Genomic DNA, 23,312 nt, shown 5'->3' with positions numbered 1-23,312 from the left:
TTATTGATATTTAAATATATTAAATATTTCACTGAAATACATGATACACAACCCTCCCCCCCCCCCACAGTGGTTACATTATAAAACCAAAGTCCATGGGCCTCCCATCCGCTGACTCCCCCATCACCTGGTGAGAAAGGGGGCGATGGTAGCCCAGGAGAAGGGCATGGCTGGCACTGTGGTATGGGGAGTTGGTGTGGACAGGCCCCTCCCACTTGGCAAGAAGCAAAGTCAAGTCACCGAAGACTGAGGTCTTCCCACTCTGGTCTCCTTACACCCTCACCCCCAACCCAGGGCTCCAAGCAGTCCCTTCCTATCCAGGGATATGGCTGGGGAAAGGAAGTTGATTTTCTGTCTGGACCAACTAGTCTTTTCCCCTCCTCCTGCCATGGCTAATGAAGTGCCCGATGGCCCATTTGGTTGATGCATGAAGATCCCCCAGGGGAGGCAATATGAGCCAAAAACCAGGCCTCTGCAAGGAGCTTGAGTCAGAAAGGGCACGAGGAAGGGCAAGAGTACCACCTATCCCTTCCATTCCCCAAACCCAGCAACTCTGGGACCCTCCTCTGTCTCTCTCATCACCTCCAAGACAAAATGATGTTCAAGCAAAATTCAGGCTAATGCCTCTGGCTTAAATAGGTACAGACAGAGAAACCAAGGCACCAACTAATTCAGGCCTGAGGCAAGGAGGTTGCAAGGAAAGGAGTAAAAGGAAGGCAGAGATAGGAAGGGAATCTAGAGTCCAACCTTCCAACCCTCCTTTCTAGCCCTTGCAGGCTTCATGGGCTAGACTGAGACTGAAGGCTGCGGAACACCAAGTTTCAGGTTCCCTTGCCTCATTCCCTAGTACCAGAATCTGGGTCCTCAGAGAGATCCCATGCTACCTCGGTCCCAAAGTATACCACCAGCTGGGGAACCCAGGAAATCCCTGAGCCTCTGCCCACCAAACCCCAGACAGGTCAAGTGCATGGAGCACTGAGGCTCAAGCAGGTGCTTGGGTCCCTGCCCCTGGCAGGGAGACAGTCATGGTGCACACGTGGCCCCCAAATGGCACTTAGGGATTTGGCACAAAAAGGACTCCTCTCCCCAGGGCCACCTTCTTCTTGCTACCACACCCCATGCCACTCCTGTGCAACCTAGGCATCTCTCTCCACCCCTTGAAATCAGAAACACTTCCTTATTCCCAGAAGACAGAGGCCCACAGGAGAGAGGCAACCCCGGGTAGAGAGCTGAGGAGGAGCACAAGGACACACACAGACCTGGGAAACAGCTACACACACAAAGGCCGACATGCACACACATTACACAGACACACAGGCCCTCCCCAGGGCCAAAGACTTGGGAGGACAGGTTTGAGATCAGGGTCATCCTCCTCCATGCCCTGACCCTTTTCTATTTGGCAACAGAATGGGTAGAGATGCTCTGTGTCCCCTTGCCAGCAGACAGACAGACAGAGCACGGGGGGGGGGGGGGGGGGGGGGGGCAGAGTTACCTGATCATGACCCCAGTGGGGCCCTCAGATCGAGTCTGGTACCACCCCGCTCCCTGGCTGGCCTGCTCTCTTTGGCACCTGCCCGTGGACTTTCAACTCCTGGTCTGACATCCGCACACACACGCTTGCTCTCTGGCTGGGCATTTTCACAGTACCAATGAGGCCAGATGCCCCTTTCCCTGGAGCTGTGCAGGAACTGGGGCTAAATCTGAGCTGTCAAAAGTCCCTTTGTTCCCCTTTGGGGACAGATCATGGGACTAGGATTTGGCAAATGGAAACATTCCCCTGAAACATGGACAGAGCTGGGTCCCCAGGGCATCCCCCTCCTCTGCCCTGTGCCTAGGAGGGAGACCTGACCGGGGTGGGGTATACCCAAGGCCAGTGCTGGGGACGCAGGCACTGCAGAGGCAAGCACGGAATAGGCACTCCTCAGGCCTGCCCCAGTCTTTGTACAAAATATTCCCAGGAAAAAAGAGGGAAAGGAAGGGCCCAGCCCTGAGTCCGTTGCCCAGACAGACAGGGAAAGGGTAGGCATGGCAAGCTGCCATTTTAATCCCTCAGACAGGAGGGCTCCTTCCGCCTCTGCTGATGCCCCCCTCCCCCCGCCGGCCCCCCCAGCTCCCAAAAGCTGGAACAAAGAGGCAACAGCCCTATCCCAGTTAGAAAAGTAGAAGTCACTTGCATAATCCTCTTGGTATCCCTTGTTCACCAGCCTGAGAGCAGACGAGCATGGTCCAAGCACAGCCTGCTGGTGTGCTCCCTTCTGTGATCAGCAGGGTCTGGAGGCTTCGTGCCCCCTGCCACGGCTCCACTGAGCGAGCTCAGAGTCCACTCAGATGCCCACCTTGGTCCTGACAGCTGAATTTGTAGCTGGGCCCTGTTAACTGGGGGGGCCCCCGTTGAGGAAGTAGGTGGTCATCTCCCCCTTGCCCTTCACCTTGACCACCCCTCGACACTCCAGCTGGTAGCCTTTGGCAGCTAGAACCTGGTACAAGTCCGTGGTCACCTGGGGGATGGGAAGGGAACCCATTTAGCCTGGGATCCTTCCTGCTGCATTTGTAGGGGTCCAGGGGTTCTCTAATCATGCTAACCCCACCCCAAACCGCACCCACCCCCAACCACAGAACGCTGCCACCCTACCCCTGTCCTAGCTGACCTCAGAGAGGGACCTGCAGAAGCCCTCTGGACCCATACCCTTCCCAGCCTCTGCCCACGTCCCCCTCACCTGGATTCGGTCAGGGACCCCCGTGCTGTCCATACGGCTAGAGACATTCACTGTGTTCCCCCAGATGTCATACTGCGGCTTCCGAGCCCCAATGACGCCTGCCACGACTGGGCCCATGTTCAGCCCTGAGGTGGGAACAGCAGCAAAAAACTGAGACTAATGGACATTCCAGGGTCAGCCCAGGGAGTCATCCCGCCTCCCGGAACCTTTAGAAGGACCCAGAGAAGAGAGTGACAAAGGGACAAGTGTCCTGGTTGTAAAAAATGGCGGATCTGGGCATGTCCTGAGGCGCTCCCCTGAGTTAAGACAGCCACTGCCATAACAGTAGCTAAATCCACCGAAAGCTCGCTCCGCGCCAAGCCCTCCGGGAAGCATTTTGCATTCCATTACTTCATCCCCCAACAGCCTGCAACGGTAGGTATCATGCCCATTTTACAGATAGCCTTGGGGAGCTGAGGGGAGTTGGGCAACGTGCTAAATAAGCCAGTAAGTGGCACAGCCAGAGTTCAAACCAGAGTGACTCCAGAACCCACGCTGTTAACCGCTCCTCCCGCCCACCAGCTCCCAGCTCATCTCAGAGGTGCCTCTTAGACTGGACACGGGGACTGGAGTGTAAATAAACCTGGTTTTGAACCCCAGTGCAGCCATCTACTAGCTGTTTGGCCATGGCCAAGTTATTTTAATCTGAGAGTCAGTCTCTATCTGTAAAAGGGGATGACAACGTGAAGACTAAAATGCCTAGGACAGGGCCTGGCACACAGTAGGCCCCCAATAAATGATCTCTGTTCTAAATGTGAGACAAGACAGGAGGTGGGAGAAAAGGACATCCCAAAGGATTCCTGATGGGGCATCTGTGACGCCGTCCCTAGCCTGCTTCCTTGGCCTCACCCAGGAACAGCCCTGGGAAAAGCTCCCAGGCAACCAGGCCGTCTCACCAATCTTCATCTGGAAATTGTTGAAGGAGTGCTCATTGATGTGTTTCATCTGCTCCATGAGCCGCATGGCATAGTCGGCCAGGGCGGTGATGTGGGAGCGGCCCGCCTGATCATAGGTGCTGGCGTTCAGGCCTGAGGCCGCCATGTAGGTGCTACCAATCGTCTTGATCTTCTCCAGCTGCCGGAAGCGCTCCTCGCTGATGATCTGGCCAGCACGGGGAGACCTGACCGTCAAGGCAGAGAGGCCAAACGCACGCACCCTGCCCGATGCTCACTCCTGCCCTGCCTCGGCCTCTTCCCCCTTCCCTGTTTCAACAGCTCCCCTCCCTCGAGTGAGCGTGCCCCCGCTTCCAGCTGCTGTTCTCAAGGCGGGACCGAGGAGCCAGAACACAGGCCTCCTTCGCCAGGCAGTCAGCAGAACCCCAGGCCAGGACTTAACGCGTACAGCTTCAGCTCCGCTTCAAAAGCTCCCTCGCAGAATCCGGAACCACAGAAGGGATATTAGCCACCAGTTATCCTAACTGTCACTTTTCGGGAAACTGAGTGCCAGAGCGAAGAAGTGCCTTGGCTCCAAAACAGTAAATGGCCCATTCCCGACCTGGACGTTCAGGATACTTCCTCATGCTTGTTTCCATTTTCTCTATTCAGGGGCCCATCTTGCTTCCTTGGGCTCACATGGGGTTCTGTCCACAGACCACTGCTTTCTTATTCAGTAACATCCACCTGGTACCTATCCTGTCCCCTCCACAGAGCCTCATGTCCTTTGCTCCCCAGCAGTGACAACCCTGCCCCACTGAGGCCGAGCTCCTTGCTGCCTTGGACACCCTGGTGGGTCCTTGTCCTTGCCTCTGCTGTACCTACCCTTACTCCTACCCCGACGTCTCTGGGTCCCATCAACCCTCCCTCCCCGCCCCAATCCAGCTACCCCTCCAACCCCGGCCATCCCATCCGAAGTTCTCCCCGCTCCCCTAGCCCCGCCAGCTGCTCGGCCAGCAACAGCGGCCAGACAAGCACCTCATCGAAGTCGGCGATGATCTCGTTGAGCAGCCGCAGGCACTCAACACCCTCATTGTTGGCCTCCAGCTCCACGTAGAACTCGGAGAAGTTGGCGATGGACGCGAACATGACAGCCACGCACTCGCACGACTGGTAGTAGAGCTCGTCGTTGCGGCGCTCGCGGGCCAGGAAGTGGGCGGCCACGTCCTTGGGCAGGATGTTGTGCAGCAGCCTTCGGTTGTAGGCCTGCAGCTCCTCCATCTCCTCCTTCTCCCCTGTTGCCTGTGGACACCACAGCCATCACCCATTGCCCAACAGTCACAAGGGGTGGGTAGAGCGGCCGATGCCTGGAGACAGGCATCAGAGGGAATCACAGGGAAGGAGAAAGGCATGGCCGGGTGAGACCTAAAGAACAAGCAAAGGGGTGAAGGGCACGGACAGGATGAAGCAGGGGTTAGGGGGTGGGCGCAGAGAAGGCCTGGAGCCCGAGTGGGCTTGGGCGGCCCGAGCCTCGGCCAGCTTGTAACAAGATGCACTTCTGGCTTGGCCCAGGTTCCGTCCCCAGGGCCCTCCCCCTGCCCCAGAGGCCCGTGCTCGGTCACCTGCAGCTTCCAGAGGAAGTCCAGACGCGCCGTCGATTCCACCTGCTGGGCATGCAGATACAGCGCCAGGGCGAACACCAGCAGAATCACTGGGGTCATGTACTTGAGCGCCACCCGCCCCGCAGCTGGGCTGAGGGGAAGCAGAGGCAAGCTCAGTGTCTGGAAGAGGCACCGGGCAGCCCTACCCTGCCCCGCCCCAGAGCCCTCACTCACCAGTCCAGCCCATCGAAAGTCTCATTGGAAGAAGCCCTGGCAAGAAGATACAAGAAACAAAGTCATCGGCTCTTCTTGGGTTGCTGGGTGGGGGCACAGGGAAGGGGAGGCAGAAACTGCATTTCCTGAGCACAGAGCACAAAATCAGGCACAGGGCCAGGGCCTTTGCTTACACGAACTCGTTAAGAGCAGAGGTTAAGAGAAGCTTCCACTCGTGGCTCCTCGACTTACCTGTCCTGGGACCCGGTACAAGTTGCTTAAGTCTAGGCCTGTTTCCTCATCAGTAAAAGAGGGACGAGATCTAAGTAACACGCACAAGAGGCCTAGCGCGGCGCCCGGTGGGCAGGAAGGCTTCGACAAATGTCAGTTACCAGAGTCTTTACAATCACCTATGACACAGGTGCCACCGCCATTTTACAGATGAGGAAACTGAGGCTCAGAGACGTGAACTCACCCGCCCAAGGTCACACAGCTAATGAGCAGCAGAGCGGGATTCAAACCCAAGTGGGCCCCCAAGAGGGAGTCCTTCAAAACCCAAGAGGCTTTTCCTACCACCACACCAAGCTATGGCCCCATATCACAAGGGGTGGGGTTTGCAGAGGAAAAGCCAGTGTGGTAACCCTGCCAAAGCCCCTAAGCAGGAGTCAGACGTCTTGGTTCCCAGCCAGGGCTCTGCCACAAAGCAGCTGTGTGACCTACAGGTGGTTAAGAGAATGTGTACGAAGGAACCATGCAAATGAGAGAGGGAATTTTTTAAAATGTCTGGCCTGAAGATACAGGCACTTCCCAGGACTGGGGTTTCCTTGGGGTGACTGTGAAGTCATATGCTGGGAGCTCCTCCCCTGCCTCCTTTTCTGCCACAGGTGAGGGGTGAGTGGTAGCATTCCAAGGGCACAAGAGGCCTGGGCACCAGAGAGACTCACAGTGACCAGCAGGGTCAGGAAGCTCCTAGGGGATGAAAGGGGCTGAGGATAAACTCACAAGCCATGGACACCAAGCAGCAGGTCATAGTTGTCAAAGATGGTGGCTGGGGGGCCCAGCAGAAGCAGCACCAAATAGATGAGCCCCAGGACAAAGATCATGGCCAACTTCCCGATGCTACTGATGTGCAGGAAGACAGAGCTGGCCAAGAGACTCAGCAGCATGTTCCCAACGAAGTACTGGGGGGCGATGGCAGAGGTGGTGTTGGATGAAGCCGCGGCACCCCCGACCCCATGCAGGAAGAGCACTCCCCTCCACAACCTCAAACCCAAAGCTCCTTCAGCCTCCGCACCCCGCCCCCCAGCACACTGGGGCCCCTGGCTGCTTCTGCAGCAGGGACGCTGGTGAGACCTGGACCCCGGTGCCCATCGCCAGGCGTGACGCAGAGGAGTCAACAACGAGTACTGATCGGGACCGCCCCCCCCCCCAATCCCGCCTGAGCACGGCTTGGACACCTCAGGGAAGCTGCAAGTGGGTGCGGTGCCCTCACAGAGGGGAGCATCCAGGCCCAGAGAGTAATTGAGCTGCTGCAGGTGGCAGGCAGTGATGTCAGCAGGTGTTACATTCAGCATCCGGGCTGCACAGGTCCGTATGGGGGTGTGGTTACAGGTGAACTGCAAAAGTTGGGGGAGACTATCAGGGTATCGCGGAGGGGAGCGCTTACAAGGGCCATGCCCCCGTGCCTTCTACTCTGGAGGTCAAAGTTCTCACTGAGGGTGACAGGAGGTACAGAGAGCAAGGAGAAAGGGGGACTCGAGTTAACCTCATCCCCTCCTTTGGGATAACGAGCTCTCGGAGGGCAGGAAATGGGTCTCCTTCCTCTGCCTACCCCCAGGGCCCAGAGCAGTGCTTGGCACAGATGAAGGGAAGAAGAATCCCCACTGGACCTTTACCATGTTGGCGATGGCAGAGGTGAACACAAGCAAGACTGAAAAGATGCCAACCCCAGTGCTGTGTGCCCGAGAGCGGACGATGCTGCGGGAAAGACGTCGCAGGGCCTTGGGGAAGAGCTGCGGACGGGCCAGAGACCGGGAGTTAGAGACCACATCAGCCAAGGGGTAAGGCCCACGAGGGCCGGGGCCTGGGGGCGGGGCAGGGGCCGGGGAGGCCTGGCCTTCTCCTCCCTGTCCCCACGTGCCTCACCAGCCCAGCCCAGCCCGCCCTCCCCGACCAGCCCTGGAAGAACCCCCGACGTACAGAGCCGCAGGAGGGCACGGCACAGGTCAGCACGGTGATCAGCAACAGCAGGAAAATACTGGCATAGATCCCAAGCATCAGTGTTGAACTGGGGCAGAAGAGGGCCAGGAAAAATGTTACTCTGGAATAGCTGGGCTTCCTTGTCCCACTCTCCAGATGGGCAGGGTGCGGGCTCCAGGGACCGTAAGCTTGCATGGGTGTTTAGGAAGGTTCTGGGAAGTGGTGGAGGGAAGAGAAGCAGAGTGAGGAGGGACAGGGCTCTCACTGTGGGAAGACGAGGAGCTGGATAAAGCAGATGAAGCAGAAGACCAACAGCGCACAGGCCACGTAGGCTCCGAAGCGGGGGTCCACCTTCCGTGAGTACTGAGGGAGAGGAGGCTGAGCTGGGTGCTGGGCTCTGCCCTGGGGGAGGCAGGGCACTCCCAGGGGCCTCAAGGAGGGGAAGCAGTGGCCCAGTTGATAGGAATCCCCCCTGTGCCCTGTGGTCGCCCCTCTCCCCCCATTCCCAAAATAACCTCTCCTGTTCCCTCAGTTGTGCTCAGCCTTCCCTGCCTGGACCTCCCCTCCTCGCCTGGCCCTCGTCCCTCTGCCCTCAAATCCCCCAAACCTTCTTTTCAAGGTCCTCTCTCTGGAAGGTGAGCAGGAAGCGGCGCACGTGGTCCTTCCGTAGCTGATCGATGCTGCGGGCATCGATGGCACGGCCCAGGAACTCATCTACCTCGTCCTCGGGGTTCAGGGCATCTTGGGCACCCCGGCTGAGGGCAGGGGACATGGCTTCACCAGGGGCATGAGCAGTGCCACATGAGAGGCAATGAGAAGGGAAGGGCATGGGCAGCACCCCAGAATAGAGTGAGCGGGGGTATGGCCCCTGCTCCCCCATGACACACCTAAGCTCCAGGAAAGAGGGGGCCTCGGCTCCCCGCAGCCCTGTCCCAGGGTGCAAGTGCCTTCTCCCCTCCTCTTCCTCCCTCCTCAATCACCTGACTTACTTGTCTTTGCTGGAGTCATCAATGCCCTGGAGAAAGGGACAAAGCGTGCCGGTGAGGTGAAGGGCAGACCACCCTCACCTCCATCATCCCTTCCCCCTCCCCAACAGCGTGCTGAGGGGTCCCCCCCATGTACTTTGCGGGGCTCGGGACCCCTGGTATGAAGTCATCCCTCCTGCTCCCAATACCAGAAGTCATACGTGGAGACGCAAGAGCCACAACAAGGAAGGAAGAGGAAAGAAGCGGGGCACAGAGTGTCAGGAAAATGAGGCCTCAGGTACTAGTGCTGCGGGCCCCTCACCATCTGGCGGAAAGCCTTGGAGTCCTTGGTCCGGGAGAAGGCACGGTCGGGCACCCAGCGTGGCATCAGCCCTTCCATGGAGTTGGCCCGCGTCCGCTGCAGCTTGGCCAGCATGGCCTTCTCCTCTTTCTGTGCAGGCAGCCGGGTGCAGGATCAGAAAAGGGGCCCAGAGAAGAAGTCTGTCTGCTCCCCACATTTGCCCTCCTCCCTGCCTGCCTCCCCCGCCACAACCCCCCACCCCGGCCTGACCCGTTTCTGGCTGGCTCCCAGGATGAGGAAGGTCTCGATGTGCTGCTCCTTGAGGTAGGCATTACGCTCACCGCCGCGGCCTGGCTCCACCTCGTAGTCCCCGTTCAGGTACTGCAGCGTGGCCCGGGTGATATGGATCCGGCTGGGAGGGACCAGGAGGGTGAGGCCTGGGCTTGCCCGCCTCATTCCCGTCCCTCACCACCTGGACCCCACACTCACCCGGCCCGGCCCCCCGCCTCCATGTGGTTGGCCAGCGTCACGTCATTGGACCACACGTCGAACTGCCACTTCCGCAGGCCAAGGACGCCACAGTGCACACGCCCGCTGTGGATGCCCACGCGCATGTTCACGTTCACGCCGGTCACCTCACGCACCAGCCTGGGAGGAGGCGGCTCCGGTTCAGCTCCTGGCACGGTCCTCCCCACTCCCAGCCCAGAGCTCAGGCCCTTCACTCCCCTCGGAGCCAAACAGACAGGGACAGACCCAGACGCGGGGCACGGGAGCACAGCCCTTGGCTGGACGTGGGCAAAAGGCTGCCAGGGTCTCAGGGACAAATGTTTGAGGGCTGTTTTCACCGGCTGTGGCCCTGCAGCATCCTGTGGAACTGAGCCAGAAAGGGGGGAGCCCCTGTTCTCCCCTCAGGCCAGCTCAGCTAGCACTCGCACCAGCCCAAACGCCCTCACGCTGGCTCCCCTACCCTGCCCGGCTGGCTGGGGTCTCGGCCGCACAGGCTCAAGAAATATGCATTCCCCTCCCCGGTGATGGGCCTCCAAGACAGAGAAATAGCCACAACTGAGAAAAAGTCCTGAGGACACGTCAAAGGGTAGGAGTCGGTGGGGGCACCCTTGGTTCCAGAAGGCCTGGGAGGGGCACCGCTTACGAGATGGCCTCAATCATGTCCACGCCCATCTCCACACAGCAGTGGGCATGATCTGCCCGGGCCTCCGGCAGCCCCGACACACAGTAGTAACAGTCCCCTAAGATCTTGATCCTCAGGCAGTGATTTTCCTAAAGAGGAGAGTTGGGGAGAGTCGCTCTCACTCTCTTGCCCTCCCAGCACCCTCACTGAGTCACCACCTGTCCCCACCGTGCCAGGCCGCCCCAGTAAGGCTATGCTCTCGCCACCCCCAGCCCCAGCCCCCTCACCGCAGCCAGCTTGTCAAACCGGGCAAAGAGCTCGTTCAGGGTCATGACCAGCTCCTGCGCAGTGCACTGGGATGCCAGGCTGGTAAAGCCTTCAATGTCTGCAAACAGGATGCTGTGGACAATGGCAGAAAATGGAAGGACCACGTGGCGCTCAAAGACTCCCGGGTTCCCCATCCCTCCCGGGCTCCTCCCCCTTCCCCCCTACCTGACATTGTCATGCTTCTGGATGTAGATCTTGTGGAACATCATGTCTTCTTTCTTTGTGTTGATATCTTCTTTCATCTCCATGGCAACATGCTGGGGCAACACGGACAGCAGCAGCCGTTCCTAGACCAGCGGTTTCAACGGGGCACCACTACCTTCTCGGCCTCACGCTGCGATCCCTCCTGATGCCTCCACCACCCCAGGGCCCTCCCAGAGCCCTCTGGAGACCTGAGCTTCCCTTCTGGACCTCCCCCATGAGAGCCTACAGCAGATCCACGCCCCAGCCTGCTCTGAGCACCCCCGTGCAACCCCTTGCTTGTGCTCCCTGCTGCCCTCTCCCACCCTCGGACAAGACAGGACCCCCAGCGTCACACAGCCTGTGTGATGCACGATCGGGGGGACCGCCGTCCACACTGATTCCATGGAGTGGTACAAGGCAGCGGACCCAGTCCACGGGTTCTTTGGGGGTGAGGACGGGAAAGGCCTTGGACAGGGAGAGCAGCCCCACCTGCTGCCGATTCTCATGCTGCAGGTGCAGCCGGGCCTGGATGTAACCACGGGTCTCCTGAAAGGCCTGGCGCTGAGACACCTCAGCCGGGTAGTGCGTGCAGATGCCGATGACATTGGTGCAGACGAACAGCAACATGCTGGCACCCAGCTGCAAGAGGGCGGCAGCGCAGACGCGTGACCACCCCCACCCCCACCCCGCGCAGGTGCAACTTGCTAGGCTCTCTGTGCATGCATTCCCTCGGAGGAAGCCAGGATCCCGTGCCCCGTCTGTCCCCGAGCTGTCCCAACCCCTGTAACATATCTCCCCCTTCTCCCACAGGACTCCGGCCCCCTGCCCGGATCACTCCACAGCTGGAAATGGGACCTCTTCACGACTCCTGGGAGCAGAAGCGCCAACCAGGGCAAGGTGGGTCATGGGGCCTGTGCCCAGCACACTACGATTTCCTGCCCCACAGCCAGCCCAAACAAAAAACAAATGCTGCTCCTTCTGCATGTGGATCTCCTCACAGGACAACACCCAGGAGACTTGAGCTCTATATCCTCCTATGAATGCCCAGGACAAGTCACCTCATCCCTCTGGGCCTCTGTAAGCTCATCTAGAACCTGGAGAGGGACAACAACAAGATTTCTAAGGTCCCTCCCTGCTCTGACATAACTTGATATAATAGTTACTACTACTATTATTATTATTATTAGTTGGCTAATTTGTTGGCTGCCTACTTCATATTCCTGACTTCTATAGCTACCTCATATACAGTAACGGATTTCTCCTAACTCTATGAAATAGATAACAGCATCTCATTTTAAAGGTAAGACGTTCCAGCACAGAGACGCTAAGTAACGTGTCCCAAATCACACAGCTAATAGTGGCTGGTGTGGGACTTGAATCCAGGACAGTCAGACTCCAAAGCCTGTGTCCAAACCCTACTGCACGGTACATTCCAGACTTCCAAGATGCCTACACACCCCACTCACCCAAGCTCTTGAGGCCCAGCCTCAGAGACCAGGCTTGGGAGTCCTCAATTCTACTAACGTTGGACCTTCCCTTCCACCTGGGAAGGGTTGCCACCATGCCCCGGCACTCCCAATTCTTGGCATAGCCAGGCCGCATGCCCTAGGACCCCGATCTGAGGACGGTCAGCCCTCCTCCGCATCAGTAGCACTCACCGGAGAGGAAGTCTAGGGAAAACTGGCCTCAGTGTTTCTGGAAATTCAGGGGTTAACCTGGCACCTGTGGCTCCACCCCAGAGTTGGCTGGGGCAGGGTTCTGGTTTGGGGAGAAGGGAGGGAAAGAGCACTAACTGGAAGCCAGGAATTCTGGGCTTTGCCCAGAGCCAGAACGAGTCCTGCAAACTTGGGCAGGTCACTTAATCTCTGGGGCCTCAGTTTCATGTTTCTTAGGTGAAATGGAGGGGTAGGTTCAGCAAACCCCCAAGCCATTTCTCGCTCTGACCCTCTAGGAACGGCCTCCTAGCTTCCCTTCCCAGTCCAGCTCACAAGGCCCCCCTCCCAGCAGCAGGGCTGAAGAGGGGGGGCACACTATCTCCCTTAGGGGTTTCTAAGAATAGCCCCCAGTAGGGGAGAAGGAGAGGGGGGGTTTAACCAGGCAACTTCCCTTCCTGGCCCCAGGAGCCCAAGAGGAAAAAGTGAGTCATGGGGGAGGGAAGGGGAAGGGGGACGAGAGACTGAAATAGATCTGTACGGAGACCCCTATCCGACTGTGAGAAAAAAGGGATGCCAGGGCACTCTAGGAGACTCCAGGAGGGGCCGCTGGGTGAAACTGCTCAGTGCGTCTAAATGAGTGGGTCAGAGGAGAAGGAAGGCTCCTTCCCGTGAGCGTGAGCAGGGCTGGATCTGGAAAAGGGCTGTGCAAGGAGCCTAGAAAGGAGGTCACGGCCCCAAGCCATCCAGACTCATATAGGCCAACTGGACACAGGGACTCAATCCTTCTCAGTTCAGAGAAGGGTTATGGCGACCCTGGCTCCGCAGACGGGCACAGGGGCAGGGGTGACTTTCCCCGCTCACCCTAAGAACGTGCCTGCTGAGACCTACTGGGTCAGGCTGCAGCTGGGTGCCCCTGGGGAGGCAGGAGGCTGGCACAGTCCTGGCCTCCATGGGGCTGCGCCTCCCCAGTCAGGCCCTGGGCCTGGTTCTGGGCACCATGCCAGCTAAGAGCAGAGAAGAGACACCCACCCACCCCTGGCCAGCCAGAGAGAAGGCGGGGGCGGGGGGGGGGCTGGAGAGGCACCACCCCCAAGCTCCTCCTTCCCCAGGAGGGTAGTCCAACTCCAAAGCCCAGTGCGACAGCTACCCTGGTGAGAAGTTGGGGGCCAGCAGAGACAGAAAGACCCTGGCTCTTTAAGAGGTCTGGCTGCCCTGTGGGTGCATGCTCCACAAACAAATGGGCTATAAAGTTACTTTTAAAAAGGTACATTCTGTTCCAGAGCACAAGCTGGGCGGAGAAGGGCATCATGCCAGAGCACCCAGCTTCTCACCCTGGGAGCCCCAGGCAACTTCCTCTTTGTGGGTGGGGCTAGGGTGGGCTACAGGCCACAAGCCCTAGGCAAGGCAGAGGTGGGACTCCCTCAAAACTTGAGCAAGACAGAGGACAGCACCCTCAAAATCAGGGTGCCAAGAGAGGGATCATGGGCTACGTTGGTTAGGGGCTATGCCCTGAAGGATCAGCTAGGCAAGATGTCCTGGTCTCTGCTCCCTGGTCAGGGGGATGACCCAAGATGGCAGACTCCACAGGCTCTGGTCTCTCTGAAAGCGACTTCCAGGAAGGCCCTTCCCTGGGTACCATCCCCTACAGCACTCCCACACCTCCCTGCCCCCAGGTTCTACTCCACTCTGGGAGAGGGTGGGGCCCTAACAGCAACATCATGAGGTAGATACTATTTTTATCCCAGTTTTACAGACTGGGAAATTAAGGCTGGGAGAAGTGAGGTTTGTTGTCTAAGATCTCACAAAGAACTCAGCCCATTGGACCAGCAGGTCTGCCCACAGCCAAGCCGTGGTGATTTCTCCCTCAACATCATGCTGTCAAGCCCCACCCCACACACCACTCAGAACCCGGATACAGTAGCTGGCATGGACAGAGAACCTCAAGGCAGGGCTGCCGGAGCCCTGGTGCTCAGTGGGAGGACGGCGGGGAAGAGATCCGACCCTGACGCCCCTCTTTTCTACAGTCCAACTCCACTCAAACCACGCCCAGCCCCGGAGAAAACTGATCCCACTCGTCACCCTCCCTGTCCTCTCAGAGACGGCCTTGGTCCAGGAGAGAAGCAACTCCTCCCTTGCTCACTCCCTCCAAACCCTGCGTGATCCCTCCAGATCACCACCTGGCGCTGCTTTTCAGGGATGGCACCGGGCCTGAGTCTCAGGTATCAACTTGGGGCCAGAACTGCCAAGGCCTGCCGTAGCCAACAGTGCCCTCTCGGCCCTGCCCAGGCCCCGGGGCTGAACATCACCTTCACAGCTCCAGTGCTCCCTCACGTCTATGGGCTACGCTTCTTCAAGGGCCTCAGGCTAAAGAGCTGCAGACTGGGGCCTGCAGAGCACAGGCTTGGGTCCGGGGGCCCTCCCTCCCCTCAGCAGTGCCCTCAGCTCCAGGTCCCAGATGCAGCCGACCCCTGAAACTTGGCCTCCCGTCACCTGCCCCTCCCCTTGGACACAGCCCCGGCCCCAGTATCCACCCCCACGACCCACACCCCTGCCACCCCCGGTCACCAGACCCCTTCTCATTCCTGGCCTGGTGCCCCAAGGCCCACCTCCCCGACCACCCACCTGCTTCCAGAGGAAGGCGTCGCCGCGGTTGAGCTGCCAGGCCAAGATCAAATGCAGCGTGGAGAGGCCCAGGCCACTGAAGACCGCTGCGCGCATGCGGATGGGGAGGAGCGTGTAGGTGATGTAGACAAAAAACACAGGGCACCAGAGGCCCACGGAGGGGCTGCGGGGGGTGGCCGCCAGGGCACCCCCCACCTGCACAGCAGCCAGGATGCCCAGCACCACGTAGCTCACCACCCACATGGAGTCCTGGCGGAAGCTGTGCCGGTTGCACACCACCATGAGCGCCACGAAGAGGGTGGCGGCGCCGGCCAGCAGGGCCACGTAGGCGGGCTGAGGGCGGGCGGGCGCCGCGTGGAAGGCGAGCAGCACGGCGGCCAGCAGCACCAGCACGGCCATGAGCAGCGTCAGGCTGCTCTGGTTCATCTGGAAGAAGTACCTCTGGTACAGGCGCTCCAGCTTGGCCGAGCGGAACTGCTTGGACTGGAACACCTGGGCCAGGCGCCGCCAGCAGGACCGCCGACGCCCGGCTGTCACGTCAGGGGCCACGTCGGCCGTCGCCTCCGTGTCCTCAAAGCCCAGGGCCACCGCGCGCAGCCCCAGCTCCGGGCCCTTGCCTGGGCCACCCCTCCGGACGAAGGCCTCGTCCTGCCAGGGGCACCGAGGGGGAGCTGCAGGGGTGGGGCTGGGGGGCTGTGCGTCCCGGAGGCAGCTCATATAGCGGGGCGTGCAGAAGCCACCGGTCCGGGTCCCACGGCGGGGACGCTTCTGCCCATTGCGCTCACCCCAGGCTGTTTTCCGCTCATCCACTTTGGGGACCAGGAGGCCACTAAACCACGACATGCTGCTGGGAGAAAGGAACGAGTCGGTGTTAACACCACCATCACTCCCTACCGCCGCCAGTAGCTAGCATAAACTGAGTACGTTCCCGGCCAAGCTAAGCCCTTCAGACAACATCTCACTCAAATAAAATCCCGGAGGAGGACGATGGTGTCCCCCTTCAACAGGCCAGGAAACAGGAGACAGAGGGAGAGAGGTAACTGGCCCTAGACCAAGGAGCCACAGAGCTGTGAGAACCGAGATTCGAACCCAGATCTGCCAGTACGCGTATACGTTCACCTCTTCCCTAAAAAGCAGATTCGTGGGCGGTGACAAACTCAAGTGCCTGTGTCAATGAGCAAAGGCTCCCCCGGCTCAGATGTGGGAGGAACTACGGAGTGCCCGCCCCCCAGCACGGCAGGGGCGCGCAGCACCCCACACTAGTAGCTAGCTGCCCCTGGCATCCCGGCAGAGCCTGATCTTCTCATTTTCAACAGAAGCTGAAAAAAATGTACGTTGTAATGTGACAGCTCCTGATTTTTAAATGTTGGCAAGTAATTCACATTTTTCAACACTGCAAGCCAAGTAAATCACGTCTATGGAATGAATTCAGCCTGTGAGCTGCCAATCGGTGACCTCCATACAAAAGGGAATCTCTTTCCACATCATTCCCCATCACACTCACGCCACGCACACTTCACCAGGCCAAATGCAACTTCTTCCTTGGGTCACGGCTTAGAAGGAACTTCCTCAGGGAAGATGTCCCGGCTCTCCAACCCAGACTACGTTCCGACCCGTTTACCGTCTGTGTGTTTCCTCTATAGTACTTACCACAATTATAACTAAACTGCCCCTTGTTCAATGTGTGTCCCCACCCCTCTGACTATAAACTTTGTGAGGGTAGGGATTATCACTATTTTGCTCAGCACTGTATCCCTAGCACCAAGTACTCAGCCCAGCTCATGGTAAGGACTCAAGAAATATAATGAGGGGCGCCTGGGTGGCTCGGTCGTTGAGCATCTGCCTTCGGCTCAGGTCACGGTCTCAGGGTTCTGCGATGGAGCCCCGCATCGGGCTCCCCGCTCTGCGGGAAGCCTGCTTCTCCCTCTCCCACTCCCCCTGCTTGTGTTACTGCTCTCGCTATCTCTCTCTCTGTCAAATAAATAAATAAAATCTTAAAAAAAGAAATACGTTGAAAAGACAGAAAGCTCAAGATGGGATGTCTGGGTGGCTCAGTCGGTTAAGTGTCTGACTCTGGGTTTCGGCTCAGGTCATGATCTCAGGGTGGTGAGATCGAGCCCCACGTCAGCTGTACCCTCAGTGCACAGTCTGCTTGGGATTCTCTCCCTTTCCCTCTCCCTCCCACTCTGTCCCTCCCCTCTCCCCCCTCCCAGCACTCTCGCTCTCAAATAAATAAATAAATAAAATCAAAAAAAAAAAAAAGCAAGCTCAAAGGCATTTGCATTGAGCAGCTAATGTGAAATAAAAACAAATAGCGATAATCCTGTGACTCTTCATCTCCCTCCCTGCACTCCAGTCCTATGAGCCTCCTTGCTGTTCCCCAACACACCGTCCATAGGCCGGCCTGGGCCTGTGGTGCTCACGGGGCCGTGTCCCCTGCCGCTACAAGAGCTCCTCCAGGTCACAGCTCAAATGTCCCCTTATCAGTGAGTCTTTCTCTGACCGTTCTATTAAAATAGCAACCCCCTTTCCTGGAGCTCCCTATCTCTCTTCCCAGCTTTATGCTTTAATTTTCTCCATAGCTCTTATCAGCAACTGCCATTCTATATATTTTCCTTATTTGCTCATTGTGTCTCCTCACTGGAATGTCAGCTCCATGAAGGCAGGGATTTGGGCCCGTTTTGCTCACCGCCCTATCTGCCACACCTAGTAGAGTCTAAGTAACTGTTCCTAGAAGGGCTCGGTAGACAATGCTTTCTCTGTGCTTTAAACTTTTTGAGGTCCTCTCACATGCCTAATTCCATCTGATCTTCACCAAAACCCTGTGTAGCTGCTTCTGTGGCCACCTGGAGCACAGATTTGACAGGGGAAAAAAAAAAGAAAGGAAAACAAGGTGCATAGCAGCTTTATGTGGCTGGTCCAAGTTACAGAGACCCCAGGCCACTGAATCAAACCCAAATCTCAGTTCTCCTGGAGGGTAGCACCTTGAGCCAGGATGGGGAGGACTCTAGGACAACACCCTCAGGGAGCCGCATGTGCATGCCTCCTAGCAATGAGAGCACTGTCATCCTCCTCCATGCCCACAGGGCACCCTGGGGCTCCTTGTACTTAAACCTTCAGAGCTAGCAGCCTTGACATTTGTACTCACTAGGGGACACGGCGGGGGGGGGGGGTGGTGGCAGACATGTGGAGCTTCAAGCAGACACCCAGAGGCCCACAAAAGAGAAGGCAGACTGGGGACCTCTCTGCATGCTGGAAACCCCCATCCCTAGTTCACCCTCAGCCCACTTCTCTCAGCATCCCTTCTCCCATACCCCACAGAGCAGCATGCCCTTCAACCCCTTCACACCACCAACAGCACCCTCTGGAGGGACAGATCAGAAATCCAAGACTTTGGGTCAGGTCGGCATTTGGAAAAAGGCACCAAAGGAAGCCTGGCTCCTCAAAATACTTCATTAGAAGCATGATCTTTGGAGCAAGACCAGGCTTCAAACCTGAGAGTAATTATGTGCTAGCCCACAGCCCTGAACACGTTACTACCTCCCTGCATCAGTTTCTTCATCTGTAAAATGGGAGTAGTAGTAGCTGTGAGGAAAGGATCCAACAGTATCTGTCACATAGTACACACTCGATAAATGAGTACTTCTCCCCCACCCTACACCGTTTTGGACCCAAAACTCTGCCACTATCCAAGAAATGGAAAGACAAGTCATAAGCAAGAACACACATCTCCCCAGCCAGTCAGACACCTGGTTCTGTCAGTCCCTGTGTCCTCGGCTGTCAGTCCCCAGAGCTGCTGGAGACAGAGCCCAGAGTGAGCAGGTTTCCCACCACCCCCACCATGACATTTTACTTCATTCAGCCTCCTCCTACTCGCCAGTCCCCTGCCCTGTATTTACCACACGCACCCCCCAAATGGGCCAGACCTCTGTTCCCAAAGGACCTGTTTCTGGCTGTGTTCCCAGCCTCCTGGAAGCACATCCTAGTATCTGGCTCATACCCACAGAGGAAGGGGTAGACACTGTCCAGGAGAATGCATGACTGTCCCCAGAACACTCTGACCCCCCCAGAGGGGATAGCTTCAGAGCTGTGTAATTGTCCAACTAACTGCAACCATCCCATCTGGAGCTCCACTCCAGGCATTGCCCACCTTGGAGAACTCACCAGGCTCCCAGCACTCCTGGCACCCCACGCTAGGTCGGTATGACAAGGAACAGGGGAGGGCACTGTTCAAAGCCACAGAACTTCCCTATATGGTCCCCCAAACCTCACTGTCCAGAAACAACGCATCGCTATAAACCACAGACCACCTCCCTCTTCCCTAGGGACAGGCTCCTGAGCCTGTGCCTCTGACCTCCTCCTCCCCTGGGTCCCGGTCCCTTGCTCTCTCTCACAGATCTGCTGCTCCAGGCACCGCTGGCTCCCACAGCCAGAGCCATATCCATTCAGCTTGGCAGTTGGAGGCCCAGTGCCTCCCAGATCTCAAGTCCCTCCCAACCCTGATTCTCCAGCCTGAGACCCAGAGTCTGAGGCAGGCCAAGGCCCAGCCCCAAGGATAGCTCTGCCCACTGCTTCTCCCAAACCCTCTTCCTGGCCACCTCGGTCTGTCCCTGCCCCTGCCCTCCTTGGCAGAAGGAGGCTCCAGGGGATTTAAAACGACTTCAGAAAGTTCATGGTAGAAGGCGCTGCCCAGGCAGGGCCCTTCAGTGCCAGCACCGCCCACCATGCTGGGAAGTGGGCCTCAATTCCAGGCCTTTCCAGATGTAGAGAAGCCTCCCCCAGGGCCTGTATCTGGAGGTCCAGGACTGCCTTCTCCTCCCTTCCCGATCCTTGGTCTCCCTGAAGCCTGCAGAAGGCTCCCACTTCCACGCCCAACCACACAACACCCCCCCACACACACCCAGGTTTTTCCACCTCACAGGGGTGTTCTGGTATAGGGGAGGGTATGGGAAGAGAGTCCCCACCGCCTGCTTCCACGTCTAGGTTTCCAGTCAGGCCCAGCTGAGAATCAAGTCTGCTCCCCCCTGCAGCGGGCCCTGACACCACCCTTTTCGTTGCCAAGGTCTGGGGCTAGGGGAGTGGAGGAACTCTTGCAGGCAGAGGGCATCCCTCCTCCCAGGCTGCCCCCCTCCCCTAAACACAATCACACTCCACCCCAAACTCGGGAGGCTCACCCCACAGCCCCGCTGCAAAAACCTCAGCCAGCCCCTCCCCCAGTACAAGCCTTTCCCCCGGGTCCCAGCAAGCTGGGCACTCGCTTCGGGGGGAGGAAGGGAGTGAAGGGTGGGAGCCTTGAGCCCCCCGTCTCCTCCCTGATTTCTCTCTCCAGCCCCAACGGCCTCAGGCTCCCCTCCAAACACTATCGAGCCTCCCCATCGCGCGATTCCGTGCCCGCACCAACAATAACAAAAACTCTCGGGAGCGGCGCGGGAGTCTTCACGCCCCCCGAGACCCGAGCGCCCCGGCGCCGCCGCTCCCCCTACCGTTCTCCGCGCGGGCTCACCTGCCGGCCGGGCTCCGCGCCTCCCCCGCGCCCCCGCCCCGCCGCCCCCGCGGGCTCCGGCCGGCCGGCCGGCCGTCCCGCGCTCCTGCTCCGTGCCCGCGCGTCCCGGCCGTCCCTCCCGCCGCCCGCAGTCCGCCCGGCCCGCGCCCCCTCCTTGCTGGCCAGCGCAGCCGCCCTCTACCCCGGATCCAGAAGTCCCCTCCCCGCCGGCTCCCGGACTCCCCGCCTTAAAGGCACAAGCTCCCATTGTCTGGGCGCCCCCTCCCCCTCCCCCTCCCGGGCCCCGCGCAGGGGCCCACTCCCCTTCCGAGGAGCGGGTAGGGGTGGGGGAGCCCGAGCAGCGCCCCTCCCTCCGCGCGCCCCCTCCTCTCTCCCGCCGCTCCCTCCCCCAGTCCTGGGAAAACAAGCGGCTTCTGTTCTGGGATCAAGACCCCGAGGGAGGGGCCGTCCCGCCCGCCGCCCCTTCCCTCCACCCCCCTGCTGCCTCCTGCGGCGTTCTCCGCCCACCCTCACCCCGGGGTCCCCGGGCGCGCCGGCAAACGCACTCTGTCTCTCGGCGACTAGCCCCTCTCCGGGGCACGGAGGCCGGCTTCCTTCCCGCCGGGGTCGCCCGGGGCTGAACCTGCGCCCACTCCTCACTCCTCCGCCCTTCCTCCCTCCCCCGGCCCCCACCCTGCCATTCCCGCCCAGCCGCCACGGCCCCGCTCCCTCCCGCGGGAACTCAGTTTAATAATTAATTAAGATTTCATTCCACCGGGCGCCAGGTGTGCGCGGCCTGCTTCCCCACACGCCACTTGTTTCCTCCTCCCCCAACCCTCTGGGGCACCTGCCAGACGCGAACCTGCTGCACCCAGAGCCCAAGAGGGGAACTAAAGGAAGGGGCGCCCCCCGCCCCCTGGGTCCTCTCCTTCCCTCTCTCTCTCTTTCTCCCCCCCTTCCCTCTCTGGGCAGCCCCTCCCCCGCACCTGCCAACGAGCAGAGCCCCTCCCCCGGGCACCTTTTACCCAACGGGTTGTGCTTCCCTGTAGACGGTGGGGGTGAAGGGGGGGTGCATGGCTAGGTGCACATACTGAAAAATTGTTTGGGACTTTTATTTATTTCCCATGTTTTCTCGCACAAAGCAGCAACCCAAGTTACCTGGGTGATGGGAAAATCACGTGGAAGCCGCTTTAACCCTTAAAGGGTCTGAAACGTGGGATAGCCAGAAAGGGGAAGAGGGTTAATTCCCAGAATGTAGGCGAGTCTGACTTTGTAATGAGTGCCATTGCCCCAGAGCTGGGAAGAGGGCAGCCTGCCTGGCTTCCCTTGGAGGCCTGGCCAGAGGTTCCCTCAACCGCACCTGTAGCTCCTTCTTCCTTTGGCAGCCTCTTCCGCACCCTGAGGTCCCACTTCAGCTCACTCCTCAGCGCCTGCTACATTCTAGTCCTTCAAAGCCCAACTCTTGTCCCTACCAAATCCCCACTTGGATTCCTAAAGCCAGGACAGAGCTTGAGGCAAGGAAGAGAGGGGAGGAATTAGGAAAATTGGTTTCCATCACTTATCAGCCATATATAATCACAAATTATGTACTTGGGTAAATCATTACTCTCTTGGAGCCTCATCTATAAAATGGGAATTTTTTTTTTAAGATTTTTTTTTTTTTTAAGGGGCACCTGGGCAGCTCAGTCCCTTAAGGGTCTGCCTTTGGCTCAGGTCATGATCTTAGAGTCCCTGGATCTAGCCGGCCTCTGCACCCTGCTCAGCAGGGAATCTGCTTCTCCCTCTCCCTCTGCTCCTCCCCTACTACCCCCACCCCTACCCCCACTTGTGGGCGCTCTCTTTCTCTCTCACGCTCTCAAATAAATAATTAAAATGTAAAAAACAAACTTTTGGGGCATCTGGGTGGCTCAGTCGTTAAGCGTCTGCCTTCTGCTCAGGTCATGGTCCCAGGGTCCTGGGATCGAGCCCCGCATCGAGCCCCGCATCGGGCTCCCTGCTCCGCAGGAAGCCTGCTTCTCCCTCCCACTCCCCCTGCTTGTGTTCCCTCTCTCACTGTCTGTCTCTCTCAGTCAAATAAATAAATAAAATCTTTTATAAAAAATAAAATAAAAAACAAAACCATTTTTAAAAAATATTTGTTTATTTGAGAGAGAGAGCGCGGGCACCTGGGCAGGCCAAATAGGGGGGTGCAGAGGGAGAGAGAACCCTCAAGCCAACTCCCCACTGAGTGGGGAGCCCATGCAGGGCTCTATCCCAAGACCCTGAGATCATGACCTGAGCTGAAATCAAGTCAGCAGCTCAACCACTGAACTACCTAGGTAGCACCCCTTTAAGATTTTATTTTTAAGGGGAGCCTGGGTGGCTCAGTTGTTAAGCGTCTGCCTTCGGCTCAGGTCATGGTCCCAGGGTCCCAGGGTCCTGGGATCGAGCCCCGCATCAGGCTTCCTGTTCAGTGGGAAGCCTGCTTCTCCCTCTCCCACTCCCCCTGCTTGTGTTCCCTCTCTTGCTGTCTCTCTCTCTGTCACATAAATAAATAAATAAATAAATAAATAAAAGATTTTATTTTTAAGTAATCTCTGCACCCAGAGTGGGGCTTGAATCCACAACCCTGAGATCAAGAGTGGCACTCCCTACCCACGAGCCAGCCAGGTGCCCCTAAAATGGGAATTTTAAAAGACTCTACTAAAACAAAATTAAAAGAAAATATAAAAAATAAAATAAAAAAGTAATAAAATTATCTGCCTTGTCTTTCTTACAGGATTTTAAGGCTCAGAGAGAACAATGTTCAAAAATGGGAAATGAGAAAGGGACAGATTATTCTGCCATGTATGATTCTCGGTTATACTGGCCTGGCTTATTATTTGACCTTTGGGGCCTCTTCACCCGACTTCTCCCTTTAAGTAGCCAATGTTCTCACCACTATCAAAATTTCCTCTCCTGGGGCGCCTGGGTGGCTCAGTCGGTTAACTGGCTGCCTTCGGCTCTGGTCATGATCCCAGGACCCTGA

General features: G+C 58.1%; 1 protein-coding gene across 4 annotated transcripts; it reads right to left on the bottom strand.

The window, feature by feature from the left end:
• Positions 1-356: 356 nt before the first annotated feature.
• Positions 357-20,462, bottom strand: ADCY6 (adenylate cyclase 6). Of its 4 annotated transcripts, none has more exons than XM_035002764.1 (22): positions 20,327-20,462; positions 14,824-15,667; positions 11,036-11,185; positions 10,529-10,650; positions 10,324-10,435; positions 10,058-10,185; positions 9,397-9,555; positions 9,178-9,319; positions 8,929-9,057; positions 8,631-8,656; positions 8,249-8,396; positions 7,907-8,004; positions 7,642-7,729; positions 7,338-7,454; positions 6,900-7,058; positions 6,445-6,623; positions 5,464-5,499; positions 5,251-5,380; positions 4,667-4,930; positions 3,653-3,857; positions 2,718-2,842; positions 357-2,498 (listed from the first exon to the last, which is right to left on the bottom strand). In XM_035002764.1, the coding sequence occupies exons 2-22, from the start codon at positions 15,664-15,666 to the stop codon at positions 2,373-2,375; spliced, it is 3,486 nt and encodes a 1,161-aa protein (XP_034858655.1). In that variant the 5' UTR covers position 15,667; positions 20,327-20,462; the 3' UTR covers positions 357-2,372. The 4 variants fall into 4 exon arrangements, with proteins under 4 accessions (XP_034858655.1, XP_034858656.1, XP_034858657.1 ...); XM_035002765.1 differs by having other exon boundaries at positions 14,824-15,670; positions 20,327-20,343; XM_035002766.1 differs by having other exon boundaries at positions 20,307-20,327.
• Positions 20,463-23,312: the final 2,850 nt, after the last annotated feature.

This window comes from Mirounga leonina, unplaced genomic scaffold (assembly GCF_011800145.1).
Source record: "Mirounga leonina isolate KUSES-001 unplaced genomic scaffold, KU_Mleo_1.0 Mir_126, whole genome shotgun sequence".
NCBI lineage: Eukaryota > Metazoa > Chordata > Mammalia > Carnivora > Phocidae > Mirounga > Mirounga leonina.
The sequence above is the reverse complement of the archived record's forward strand: the minus strand, read 5'-3'. Positions and strand labels throughout refer to the sequence as shown.

What these genes read in the sequence shown, in the direction of transcription:
- ADCY6 (XM_035002764.1), bottom strand. Translation starts at nt 15,666, where the DNA reads ATGTCGTGGTTTAGTGGCCTCCTGGTCCCCAAAGTGGATGAGCGGAAA. An exon ending in CCTCTGCCATCGCCAACATG is followed by an intron (nt 7,059 to 7,337) that starts GTAAAGGTCCAG and finishes CAACTTTTGCAG; the next exon opens with TTCACCTGTAACCACACCCC. An exon ending in ACTTTCGATGGGCTGGACTG is followed by an intron (nt 5,381 to 5,463) that starts GTGAGTGAGGGC and finishes GCTTCCCCTCAG; the next exon opens with CCCAGCTGCGGGGCGGGTGG.